This window comes from Ovis canadensis, chromosome 4 (genome assembly GCF_042477335.2).
Source record: "Ovis canadensis isolate MfBH-ARS-UI-01 breed Bighorn chromosome 4, ARS-UI_OviCan_v2, whole genome shotgun sequence".
In the NCBI taxonomy this organism is placed as follows: domain Eukaryota; kingdom Metazoa; phylum Chordata; class Mammalia; order Artiodactyla; family Bovidae; genus Ovis; species Ovis canadensis.
The window spans coordinates 63,860,905-63,874,819 of record NC_091248.1 but is presented as its reverse complement, the minus strand read 5'-3'; the positions used below and the strand labels follow the sequence as shown (position 1 = coordinate 63,874,819).

General features: G+C 41.8%; 1 protein-coding gene across 3 annotated transcripts in view; it reads left to right on the top strand.

Moving 5' to 3' along the window:
* The window catches only part of LAMB1 (laminin subunit beta 1), a 76,984-nt gene that overhangs the window by 15,564 nt on the left and 47,505 nt on the right, over window positions 1-13,915 (top strand). For all 3 annotated transcript variants that reach the window (XM_069587918.1, XM_069587917.1, XM_069587919.1), the window contains exons 6-13: window positions 1,054-1,242; window positions 1,333-1,396; window positions 6,404-6,606; window positions 9,486-9,606; window positions 11,368-11,556; window positions 11,819-11,998; window positions 12,135-12,247; window positions 13,611-13,690. In XM_069587918.1, the coding sequence (XP_069444019.1) occupies window positions 1,054-1,242; window positions 1,333-1,396; window positions 6,404-6,606; window positions 9,486-9,606; window positions 11,368-11,556; window positions 11,819-11,998; window positions 12,135-12,247; window positions 13,611-13,690 (1,139 nt within the window). The remainder of the gene's footprint in view (window positions 1-1,053; window positions 1,243-1,332; window positions 1,397-6,403; window positions 6,607-9,485; window positions 9,607-11,367; window positions 11,557-11,818; window positions 11,999-12,134; window positions 12,248-13,610; window positions 13,691-13,915) is intronic.

Genomic DNA, 13,915 nt, shown 5'->3' with positions numbered 1-13,915 from the left:
ACAGTAAATTGAACTTTCTTTGGCACTGCCTTTCTTTGGGATTGGAATGAAAACTGACCTTTTCCAGTCCCGTGGCCATTGCTGAGTTTTCCAAATTTGCTGGCATATTGCATGCAACACTTTAACGGCATCATCTTTTAAGATTTTAAATAGCTTAGCTGGGATTCCATCACCTCCACTAGCTTTGATCGGAGTAATGTTTCCTAAGACCCACATGACTTCACAGTCCAGGATGTCTAGCTCTAGGTGAGTGACCACACCTAGTAATGTTTCCAAAGTTCATCCATGTCATAGGAAGTATCTGAATTTCAATTCTATTTATTGCTGAATAATAATAGTCCACTGCTTATGTGTATCAGCTTTTGCATATCCATTATCCATTGATGGACCCTTGAGTGATTTCTACTTGGTAATTATGAATAATGCTTCTCTGGATGTTTATGTATGAGAGTCATCTGAGTCCCTGCTTTCAGTTACTTTGGGGTATGTAGCTGGAATTTCGGGGTTCTCTAGCTTCTTGCGTTAGTAATTCCTTCCCCTTGTTTTTCCAAAGCACACTGCATGTGACTCTACTATAGAGTGTGATGGATATTTTTGCAAATGATTTCTACCCATTCCTGGACCTTATTGGACGAGTTACAGCACTTAGACCACTGTCTGGTACTGAGTAGCTGTCATTACACATCTACTGAATGATTAAATGACGGCATGAAGGAACAAGCACTTAGCCTCAGCTGTCACGTCATGGGCATGGTGGCTCAATGCGCTGAAACTTATCTGCACTAAGGCCTGTTTATAATCAGCTTCTAAAGAGAAACAGCTTACTAGTCTCTAGTAGGGTGGGAGAAAGTGCAATATTTAGAGGCGAGACACTTTTCCTGCAAGAGGCTCCGTGGAACAGCTTGAAGTATTTGAAATCCAGCCACAGTGAAATACCAGCCACATGCAGTCAGGGTTTGTGGCACAGTGTTGAGTGATATTTTCCTCTGGGATTTAAAAAAATATAGATAACCAATAAAAGCATGCAGTGAGTCTCTTCCACCCTGCCTTTAGACATTCCGTCCAGCTGCTATGCTGATAGAACGGTCGTCCGACTTTGGAAAAACCTGGGGTGTATACAGATACTTTGCCTATGACTGTGAGAGCTCATTTCCCGGCATTTCCACCGGCCCCATGAAGAAAGTTGACGATATAATTTGTGATTCCCGATATTCTGATATTGAGCCCTCAACGGAAGGAGAGGTTTGTTTATACTTTTTATTTTCCATGCTATTTACAAATCCAGTTTTCAATAGTAGCAAAAATATCAATTACTCTTATGTCTATTTTTAGGTGATATTTCGTGCTTTAGATCCTGCTTTCAGAATAGAAGATCCTTACAGTCCAAGGATACAGAGTAAGCCTGTTTTCAAATAAAAGCTTGGATGGAAAATAGCAATCATGGGAGAAAGTTTACCCAGACCACTGCTACGCAGAATCTAAATACTCAGTGCTAAATCCACCCTCTTCATTTCCTTCTTTCTCTGCAGTGCTCTACCAGAAGCTCTTGAAATTGGCAATAATCAAAGTCCTCACTGACAGGAACATATTTTGATAAGAGTAAAAGGTTGATATCATAAGTCCTCAAACCATTATGCTGGTCATATAATACCTTATTTACTTTTTTATTCTCTCTCTCTCTCTATATATATATATATATAATGTACGTAATGTATGTATGTATGTATATAAAAATAATGTATGTGTGCTAAGTTTCTTCAGTCATGTCCAACTCCTTGCGACCCTGTGGACTATAACCCACCAGGCTTCTCTGTCCATGGGATTCTCCAGACAAGAATACTGGAGTGGATTGCCATGCCCTCTTCTAGGGAACCTTCCCGACTCGGATCAAACCCAAAGCTCTTAAGTTCTCCTGAATTGGTAGGCAGGTTCTTTACCACTAGTACCAACTGGAAAGTCATATATGATATGTGTATGTGTGATACATTAATATATATCCTATATATTATGTGTATACATATATAATTATGTCTATGTATAATTAAGGCTTCCCTGGTGACTCACCTGGTAAGCCATCTGCCTACTAATGCAGGGAGACAAGAGACATGATTTCAATCCCTGGGTTGGAAAGAGACCCTGGAGAAGGAAATGGCAACCTGCTCCAGTATTCTTACCTAGAAAATTCCACAGATAGAAGAACCCATGGGTTTGCAAAGAGTTAGACATGACTGAGCTCACATGCATAATTAAGGTACAGGCTAGCTTCCCTGGCAGTTCAGTCAGTAAACAGTCTGCCTTTAATGCAGGAGACCTGGGTTCAAACCCTGGGTTGGGGAAATCCTCTGGAGAAGGGAATGGCAACCCACTCCAGTATTCTTGCCTGGAGAATCCCATGGACAGAGGAGCGTGGTGGGCTAGTCCTTAGGGTTGCAAAGAGTCGAACACGACTGAGTGATTTTCACTTTCACTTTTAGGATGTTGCTAACAAAGTGTCCACCAAAATGCAGTGTCTCAAACAAAAAAGTTTATTTCTCTCTCACAGAATCACCCAGAGGGATTTCCAGATAAAGTACTGTTTACCTGCCACAAGCAAGCAGTCTTACCAGATAAAATACAGGCTGAAACCCTGTTCAATATGAATTTTCAGACAAACGATAAATTATTTTTTAGCATAACTATATCCCCTGTAATATATGTGACTAGTGTGAGCATATTTCATGCAATATTTGTGGGTGAGGAAAAACCATGTCTTATGTGATATTTGGTTCATATTTGTACCAAAATGAATAGTTGTTTATCTGAAATTCAAATGTAACTGAGCACCTTGTATTTTTATTGCTAAATCTGGCACTTCTAGCCATTAGATCACCCAGGTTCCCAAGTTCCCTCTGGCTTATAGTCTGTGTCCACATGGTCAGACTTGGATAAACCCCACCTTGTCCTTGTACCAACCTGCAAGAGGGGCAAGTGAAAGGCAAGTGGCTTAGAAGCCATACATCACATCCATTCACATGCCATTGGGCAAAGTAGTCCCCTGGCTACACTGCAGGAGATGCTGGGAAACCTCTCTAGCCGGTGGCTGTGTGGCCAGGGCTCTTATTGTCAGAGGAAGAAGAAAAGAAAGAATCCTGGGGGAAATCATAAGTCTCAACCTTGCTCAATATGCTCAATGAGGATTGTAGTTCCATTTTCCAGATGAGTCAGCTGAGGCTCAGAGGGTTGGACTAATACGCATAAAGTGACTTGGCTGTTTAATGTCGGATCCTAAACGTTCTTGTTATGACTCTCAGTTCAGAGGACTTTCCATTGTTCAGTAACCATGCTTATGTCTTCACAAAAATGCATTTTGATCTTCTTGGGAGGCAGAATGCACTAATTAAAAGAATGGGCTTTGGAGTCCAACAGAGCTGGGTTTAAGTTCTAGCTCCAGTGTATTCTGTGATCTTAGGTAAGGAATTTATGTAAAACTTTTCTTAGTCTTTATTTTTTCATCTGTAAATGGAGATAGTGATATTGACCTTATGGTTGTTGTGGAAGGAAAATGAGTTAATAAATATAAATGACACATAGAAAGTGCTGGATCTGTGAAGCTGTTGCCACTCTTGATGCTGCCTTCAGCTGTTACTCAGACCTTTTCTAGACTGGATCCCACACCTCAGAGCGAAGGGGAGGCTCCCTCTCTCTAGCTGCTCAGGTGCAGTCAGTTGAGCAGAGGTGGGGCAGGGTCTTGCTGGTCTTCCCCTAATTTGAACCAAGGCCCCATGACACACACACACACCCTTAACCCGCCAACTCACTGCATGAAAGAGTAGAATTGAAGGACTCCAGGGAAGATTGCCAAGGAAGTACTGTTTCCCCACTCAAATTAATTTTACAAGTGGCCCAGATCATCTCTGGTCCAGAATTTATTCATCCTATCGTCAAACACATTTTTTACATTTTTAAAGTTTATTAAAAAAATTTTTTTATTGGAGTACAGTTGGTTTACCATGTTGTATTAGTTTTAGGTGTACAGCAAAGTGTTTCAGATATACATATATTCATTATTTTCCAGATTGTTTTCTCATATAGGTTATCCCAGAATATTGAGTAGAGTTCCTTCTGCTATATACAGTAAGTCCTTGTTGGTTATCTGTCTTATATACAGCAGTGTGTGCATGTTAATCCCAAGCTCCTGATTTAGCTCTCCTGCCCCCTGCCCCGCCATGTTTCCCTTTGATAACCATAAGTTTGTTTTCAAAATCTACAAATCTTTCTGTTTTGTAAATAAGTTCATTTGTATCAGTTTTTAAAATTAGGTTCCACATATAAATGATATCCTGTCACTTAGTATAATATCAAATATTTAATGGCACATTCAGCCTTGTGTCATTTCTAAGTGCTCTGGGAGACCTGTGCTCCCTGTTATCAAAATCCAATTGCGAGAAGTGTCTGAAGAAGTTCCTTGACCAACACCTCCTGGGTCTTTCAAAGAACTCTAAGTTTGTTCCTTTTGGGCGGTACTTGTTTTACTCGGGGATTGTGCTGCCATTAGAATTCTATTGTGTTTGGCTGTTAATGGCATCAGAAAACCTATTTCTATATTAAACAAGCATCCATTGTAACAGATCACGCTTTGGATTTACTTTGTGATCAAGGGAACAGTATCTCTTTAGCTGTCCCTATTGTTTGAGTCCTCTAAGACTCACTTCAAAAGTGATTGTGCCTCTTAAAACGGCAGTCAATTTGAGGCTTAGATGTCATTAAATATAGCAGGAGAGCTCGAAGGGAGCACAGTTGCTCTTCTGAGGACTTCCACAGAGATCAGCTCAAGGGTTTCTAAATACTCCAGCTGCTCTTCAAGTTTGTTTTTTGGCCTCTTGTCAATAGGCACTTGTGCTCATTCTGTGCAGGAGAAAATGCTGGCATTCAGAAATTCCATTCAGCGAAGTAGTACCACAATTTCTCTGTTTAGCTTTTGCTTTTACAAAGAGCCTAAGTTGAATGCATGGCCTCATAGACTTTCTCTTTCAACCCACAGCTATTTCTATAGTCTTCATTGTACGCTGTGCATACGTTGTAAGTATTTAAAACTGTATCTAGGCTTTGAAAGTATCTGATGTATTGGGCTAATGCCCCATTGTCCTGTGTTGTAAATTGTAAGAATCCATCGACAGAAATGAAAGGAAAGCTTAGAAGCAGTTTCAGGCTATGGAGCTAAAAGGGGAAGGCAGGTAGACTGTTTTAGTAATTCAAGTTTAGCAACTTAGTGATTAATGAAAATACTGATGGAGAAGGCTATATGACTGTTGGTTTATCAAGTTACTAGAGAATGTAATTGATGGCCCCGCTTCTGTAATAAGCATTGGTCTATAAATCCAGGAAAAGGAAGGAAAGTTCAAATAAGAGACATTTCTCTGCAAGAACCTCTATTTAGGAAAGCAGTCTGCCCCAACATCCCAATACTAAACTCCTTTATCTTCATGCTGCTGCTGCTAAGTCACCTCAGTCATGTCAGGCTCGTAATTATATTGGTAAATTGTATTATAAAACAAGGACCAAAAAAGTTGTGGATTGTAATGGTGCTTCAAAACTTGTTTGAGATAGTCAGTCCCTTGATTATGGTTATCTTATCATGTCAAATCGATTTTAGTAACTTGTGTTTCATCTGATTGGTGGGAAGTTTCAGGTAGCATTTTTTTCCTCCAGAAATAAACACAAACATGTTTTCTAACTATCTTACAATAATAATGACAATTAGGGTGCTTTGATAAATTCTTTCCCACCTAAATGGAATTTTCTGATTTTGAGACTAACACTAATTGCTGTGGGAACCAGATGGTATTGCAGTAGTTTAGATTACTCTGTGCCAGTGGCTTCTGGCAAGCATGCAACTGCATTCTTAAATTTCTCTACTTTCACACTTTTTTCTACAACATCAGTCTGCCAACAAATCCATCACAGAATAGATGTTCTTGTTAAATGGTAATGAGAAGGGAGTAACCTTTCTTCCAGACACTGTCACTTTAGGCTAAACTTTATTATTAACATGCATCTAGATCATGAAACGGAAGTAAACTTTACATAAGCTATTTTTATTTGTCATGTGTTTCTATAAAGAAGAAAAAGTGAAAGTGAAGTCGGTCAGTCGTGTCCGACTCTTTGCAACCCCATGGACTAGTAGCCTACCAGGCTCCTCCCTCCATGGGATTCTCCAGGCAAGAGTACTGGAGTGGGCTGCCATTTCCTTCTCCAGGGGATCTTCCCGACTCAGGGATTGAACCCGGGTCTCCTGCATTCCAGGCAGACGCTTTAACCTCTGAGCCACCAGGGAAGCCCCATAAAGAAGAAAGGTGTTGTCTTAATTGCAAACAAAGTCTTGTTTCTTTGATCAAACTTTTCATCTTCTTGGTGACCTTCGTAGATCTCTTAAAAATTACCAACTTGAGGATCAAGTTTGTGAAACTACACACTTTGGGAGATAACCTTTTGGATTCCAGAATGGAAATCAGAGAAAAGTATTATTACGCGGTTTACGATATGGTGGTTCGAGGAAACTGCTTCTGCTATGGCCACGCCAGCGAGTGTGCCCCGGTGGACGGAGTCAATGAAGAAGTGGAAGGAATGGTAAGCACATGCTCCAGGCAGCCTTCTCCTTTGTACAGGTGATTCTTAAAAGCAAACTGAAGCTAGTCTTAGCATAAGCCTTTTGGTTTTGAGTTTGTCCAGACTTCCCTTTAAATTTAATAGCCTTTTGTACCATCCCAGTGGTTGATTTTTTTCATTTTCTGTTTGCTGATTTTCTTGGACTGCAAGAATGTGAGGACTACTCGTTTCACAAACACTGAATTAATTTTTGAAAATTGTGGCTGCAGGCTGCCTCTATGGTAGACATTTTATACAACAAGGATTAAAAATTTTCTCAACTGACAGTCCCATCTTGAGGGAAGGTTAAAAACCACAAGCATTCCAGCCTTCATGCCAGAAACCATAAATGGACACCAGCCCAGAGAAACTGGAAATTTGAACCTAGAACCACGGGATACCATTTAGGAGTCAGTGGACTTTGTATCTCGATCTTCAAGTTTCATTCTTTTCCCACTTTTATGTTGTGTTTTCAGATTTTTAAAATTAGTTTTAATCGGCGTTTACTTTTCAATGTTCTACTGTGCAGCAAAGTGCATCAACTACATGTGTATATATATACACACGTGCGTGTGTGCTAAGGTGTTTCAGTTGTGTCAGATTCTTTGTGACCCCATGTGATCCTCTGTCTGTGGAATTCTCTAGGCAAGAATACTAGAGTGGGTTGGTATGCCCTCCGTGTGTGTGTGTGTGTGTGTGTATAATTTCCCCTCATTTTTGGATTTCCTTCCCTCTGTGCCCTACCACAGAGCACTGAGTAGAGTTCCCTGTGCTATCCAGTAGGTTCTCCTTAGTTATCTGATCTACACATAGGGTCAGTAGTGTGTGTATATCAATCCCAGCCTCCCAATTCATCCTACCACTCCTCCCTGGTTTCCATACCTTTGTTCTCTGTGTCTATTTCTGTCTTGCAAATAAGATCACCTATACTATTTTTCTGGATTCCACATATATGCATTAATATATGATAATTGTTTTTCTCTGAGTTTTCAAATTATGTAATTTTAAAAGGGGGGACTTGGCTACTTGCCAGATGGATAAAGTTAGGGTGTTTTTCCAGTTCTAAATGAATTGATAATTCCTGTTAGAAGAGACCAGAGTTTCAGTCTTTCGCCAAAGGGCCTTGAGTAAGTACATGGCAAATGGAAATTCACATCTCACTCTCCTGACTGTGCACCAGGGCCTCCACTGGACCATGGGCCTCACTTCTGGATGTAAGGTGTGCCTTGCTTAGTTGCTGTTGACCTTTTTAAGAGTATTAATCCTCACCTAAAAAGGTGAAGATGCAGGAATGAGTGTGTTCAATTGTCTAAAACTTCTGCCTTCCCTTTCCTCCAGTTAGAACCTTTATTGCACAGAGAAAGTTAAATTTTTAACAGAGCCTAAAGGGAGAATAGGTCCTTCTAAGCTTATTGTTCCATCTTACAGAGAGTGCCAGGTAGATGATAATTACTTCTCAGTGTAACAAATCCTGTGTGTAGCTAACCTCTTGTAGTCCTGTCACTGCTGCTGCTAAGTCACTTCAGTTGTGTCCAACTCTGTGTGACCCCATAGACGACAGCCCACCAGGCTCCCCCGTCCCTGGGATTCTCCAGGCAAGAACACTGGAGTGGGTTGCCATTTCCTTCTCCAATGCTTGAAAGTGAAAAGTGAAAGTGAAGTCGCTCAGTCACGTCTGACTCCTAGCGATCCCATGGACTGCAGCCCACCAGGCTCCCCCGTCCCTGGGATTCTCCAGGCAAGAGTCCTGGAGTGGGTGCCGTTGCCTTCTCCAGTCCTGTCACTACCGTGCATCTAATGGTACATCTTGATTCAGATGCTCTGGAGTCCTTGGTGTGGGCTTTGGGACTGTTTTTCAGTCTGTGTGAAACTACCTTGTAATTAGAGGATTTTAGTCTTCTAATCACACTCCTGTCAAGGTGGGTTCAGAGTGGACCTGTCTGTCTTGTTTCTGAATTCCATTCTGTAAAAACTAGTGTTAGGTGAGGGATGGGTGTACATGCATATTTGCTGGGTGAGAAGTATTGATTTATCATTGATGTGCCTTAGGGGCTCGAGTGTGACAGGTGGTGTGTGCAAAAGAACACATTGTGGGCCCTTCCTCAAAAAAAATACCCTGCTTCTTTTTCTGATGTGTTATATTTTTTTCCTTGAAAATGTAAATATGGCAACTGATTAATTCTTAAAATCTCATTTTGGGTTGAAAAAATGTTTTTTAAGTGCTGAGCCAGAAGTCAAAAACCAAGCAAAGCAAGCAGAGAAAACCTGTCTTTTGTATGGTGTGGGGTAACAGTTGCAGGAAATTAAATTGCTCCCGGTGATGTATACACATTTAGTTCTCCACTATAACTTTTGTTGATTTCTATTATACTAATTTTTTTTAAACTTAAAAAATTCTTAAATGGCTAATTTTGCTCTTCTGTGTTTTTTTAGATCAATACTTCAATAGAAATATTTATTGAGTACCTATTATACAGTAGAAACTGTTCCTAGAAATGGGAATTAAAGCCATCAAGACAGGACTCACAGTGGGAAGGGACAAAATAAAAACAAAGCAGGACTTCCCCTGATTGTTCAGTGGTTACGATTCCATTCTTTCGCTGCAGGGGACATGAGTTTGGTCCCTGGTCTGGAAACTAAGATTCCGCATGCCTCATGCAGCCAAAATATAAGGGGGAAAAGAATTAAAACTGAAACAGAAAATTAGAAAATAAAAACAAAGAAAGCCTCATTGTAGTGAGGTAGAGATGAGTATGAAAAAGGTATGATATTTATGAGTATGATTTTCCACTGCTTGTGGGGAAGGTCTGGCCGTTAGTATATCTCTTACTTGGCTCTTTCCTATTTTTGTAACTTTCCAGGTTCACGGACACTGCATGTGCAGGCATAACACCAAGGGCTTAAACTGTGAACAGTGCATGGATTTCTACCATGATTTACCTTGGAGACCCGCTGAAGGTCGAAACAGCAATGCCTGTAAAAGTAAGTCTCAGGCGGGGAATTCACTGCCAAGGGTGGTGAAAGTCCCTGGTTGGGAAACTAAAGTCCTGTAAGATATGCAGCGGTACCAAAATAACAAGAGAAAAAAGAAGTAAGTCTTAGGCAAAGGGATGTTTAGAATCAATTCAGACCCCAGGATCCATTTTCTGAGTAGACGTGCTATAATAGTACACTATTTTGCAAACGGAAGAAAAGTTACTACCCTTTTCCCAGCCTTACCCTAATACTCCTAGGAAGCCATTATCCACTCAAATTAATCAACTAGCATTTATTAAGCAGCAACCATGTGTTTGGCAGACGTTGTGTGCCACCTGTAACATTGCATTTTTTTTAAGGCCAGATGACTGAGAGAAAAATGAATGAAAACGATGGTGTGGTGGATCCATAAGGTCTAAGAGAGATGGAGTACTTGTCAGCCTTGTTCTGTGCCAACCCAGGTGCAGCCTGTGGCCTCCTTCCATCCATCCATCCACCATCCCTCCTGGTGCTATTCTCTAGGCAGAGGGGAAGTTTGAAAACCACCACCCTCCCCACCTCACACAGTGATGCTGATAGATGATTATCCCTGCAAGCATGCCTGCCTCTGACCCCTCTGAGGACAGTTCTAGGAGCTCAGAAACCAGTGAGGGCTGGAGTGGTCAGTGTCCTTTTGTTAGTAAGGACAATCAGCTGGGCCCTAGCAAGTAGTTAGGATTGTTTAGGTAAAGAGAGGAAAGCAGGGGGAAGGTGGAAGGGAGTTCAGATAAGGAGAACAAAGCACAAGGCTCCAAGGACATTCTCATGATATTGTGGTTTAATTCATGATTCTGTGATTCCAGGGTTTAACTAAACCAATGCATCCAAGGCAAGATGACACAGTCCCTCCCTGTAAGATAGATAAGACCAGTTGCAGAGCCCTTTGAGAATCCAATTGAGTTAAGCTTCCTTGTGAGAAGATACGAGGAGTCGATGAGGATAGTTGAGCATGAGAGGGAGATGGTTAAAGCTGGGTTGGACCAAGAGGACTCTGCCAAACAGGCTAGAGGAGAAACAGACTAACCCAAGAAGACTGGCTTGATGGCTGTTAAGGGTCTGATTCATAGAGCCTGGCCTAGGGTGGTGGTAGGAATGGGGAAGAAGAGAACCCAGCCTTCATACCATGTTCCTCAAAGCCAAGAGCCCAGACAGGCTTCCCCAGGAACATATCGCCTAGAAAACCCTCTGGAGTGATGTATTCCCGTCCCGCTCTGCACATGACCCAAACGTGTCCTCCGTGCAGCGCAGCCTTCCTGTGGGTGAGCCTGCGAGGGGACTTCCCTCAGAGCTTTTACACTTTTTATAGCCCATTCTCTTCCAAAGAGGGCAAATGAGGTTATTCCATAAAGGTCACACTTGGAAGGTTTCCAGCATGATTTAGGATTTAAACTGATGTCATAAGCAGATGTGTTTTTTTCACCGCCAGTGCCTTCTTAGTTGCCGTTTTGCCTGAGCTTCATCCCCAGTTTCCAGAATGAGATTCCTTCCCACCAATCCCAGCCTCCACTGATTTTTCTTGTTCAGTCCCTTGGTTGTATCTGACTCTTGGCGACCCTGTGAACTACAGCGTGTGGGCTTCCCTGTCCTTCACTGTCTCCCGGAGTTTGCTCAGACTCATGTCCATTGGGTCGGTGATGCCATCCAACCGTCTCATCCTCTGTCGTCCCCTTCTCCTCCACTGGTAAGTAGATTGAAAAGATTTTTCCTGACGTAGGTCTTGTTTTGCAGAGTGTAACTGCAACGAACACTCCAGCTCATGCCACTTCGACATGGCAGTCTACTTGGCCACTGGCAACGTCAGCGGAGGGGTGTGTGATGACTGTCAGCACAACACAATGGGGCGCAGTTGTGAGCAGTGCAAACCGTTTTACTACCAGCACCCGGAGAGAGACGTCCGAGATCCTAGTCTCTGTGAACGTACGTGGGAGAAGGTCACGATGGGGTGGGCAGAGAGGGGGGTCTGTTTGGGTCACCTTTCAGCTTGAATAGTCCAGTAGTAACCATCCTCCTCTCAGGACTCAGACCTAGCCTTATTTTAGCCGCTATATAGGATGCTGGGAGTGGCACTTAGTTGGTAATCCAGCCTTTGGTCTATTTTTGTGAAATTTGGAGGGATGAAGGGAACATAGGTATCTCTGCAGACACATACATTGTGTTACCTGGTGCTTCTCATCCTTAGAATGCACATGTGACCCAGCGGGTTCTCAGAACGGGGGAATCTGTGACAGCTACACGGACTTTTCTGTCGGTCTCATTGCTGGTCAGTGTCGGTGTAAATTATACGTGGAAGGAGAACATTGTGACATCTGCAAAGAAGGCTTCTATGGTTTAAGCGCTGAAGATCCATTTGGTTGTAAATGTAAGCATTTGTGTTAAAAAGTTTGGGAGTTCTCATGTGCACATAATTCCCATTTTACCTGGCAATTCTTTATCGTGTTGATGACTACAGACTCACTTGGCTTGTGTTTCTTTGCTTCATTTTATCTTTAATGAAGCTTGTGCTTGCAATCCTCTGGGAACGATTCCTGGCGGGAATCCTTGTGATTCTGAGACTGGTTACTGCTACTGTAAGCGTCTGGTGACAGGACAGCATTGTGACCAGTGTCTGGTAGGTAAATCCTAACTACATGGGATGGGTGGTTTGTGAATATAGTGTTCCAGTAGAGAATGATTTTCACAGTTGTTTTGTAGGTTCTGCCATCACCCTTTTATGTAAATCATAAAAGCTACTAGTAGACGATGCACAAAAAAGAAATTACTAATGAATAATTTTGTCAAGATATTCACCATTACTACTAGAACTGTAAAATAAAACCAGAGTGAAGTACTATTTTTACAGACAAAACTAACAAGTTTTTTTTTAATGGTAATGCCAACTAATAAGTGAAGTCATAATGAATGGCTGGTACTCGGGTGCTGGTGATGAAAATACAGATTGGCTCATACTTTGCAAAAAGTGTTTTGGAGATGTGTATCCATTGCCTGTAGAAATGTGCATACCCTTTTACCCAGTAATTCCACATCTGGGGATCTATCCTCATGAAATAATTAGAAAATTGGTCAAAGATGAATTCACTAGAAGACGCATGGCATCTTTTATTAATAGCAAAAAACACTTGGAAGCAACAGTAGGAAAAATATTTAAATAAATTTGGGGGTTTCTATACAGTGTGATGGTTTCCCTGCTGGCACAGCAGTAAAAAAAGAAATCCACCTGCCAGTGCAGGAGACACCAGTTTGATCCCTGGGTTGGTAAGATCCCTTGGAGGAAGAAATGGCAACCCACTCCAGTATTCTTGCCTGGGAAATCCCATGGACAGAGAATCCTGGTGGACTACAGTCTATGTGAAAGCAAAGAGCTGGACAGGGCTTAACAACTAAGCAACAACAAAACAGTATGATATTTTGTTGCTATTGAAAATGATGGTAACACAAGGAGGAAATGCTTATGCTGGTGTGAAAAAAAGCCACAGGATGTGAGTAGTATCTTGATTATGTAGGGAAAAAGTTCATCAAGAAAAACAAAATCTGGAAGGAAGTAGACCAAAAGTTCACTATGGTGATCTGGAGAATATTTATGAAGGTAATTTTAAAAATTATTTTATATCTTTTAAAACATTCTTGTGATTGCTTTCATAATTACTGACTTACTGCCAGAGAAATTCTAAAGAAAATCGGCATATTTGCCGCCAGCTCATGTTAATTTTTGGATGAAGGTTATTTGCAGGGCAAAGAAACTGCTCTGTTCTGGGGTTACCATGTGGCTATGTGCAATCTTCTCTGACCCCAGTGATCTGCAGCTTGCGGTTCTTTATTCTAGAATACTCATGCCTTGTGTAGGCTTTCAGCTTTCACAGTGCAAATGAGCGTTTGGTGGAACATCATCCAAACACGCCATAACTTGTCTCTTGCTGGGTCTATTGTGTAATTACAGGAACCCCTCTTTAGATGTTTAATCTTTTGTTCTGCAGCCAGAGCACTGGGGCTTAAGCAATGACTTGGATGGATGTCGACCTTGTGACTGTGACTTTGGGGGAGCCTTGAACAACAGGTGAGTGGAGCTGCTCGGACACCCTGTGCTCGGTCACCCCCAGGGCCCTCGTGGCCTCTAGCACAGGGTGACGCTCAGTGTTTTCTTGAGAGGCAGCGTGCTTTCACCTTTGCTTTGAATGCCTGATCATCACTCTTACCTGTGTTCTAAAGATTCATTCCAAGAGTTAGCTTTGAAGCCTTCTCCAATCTGTTTATGCTTCCTGGTTTTTAATAGTGGTACTTG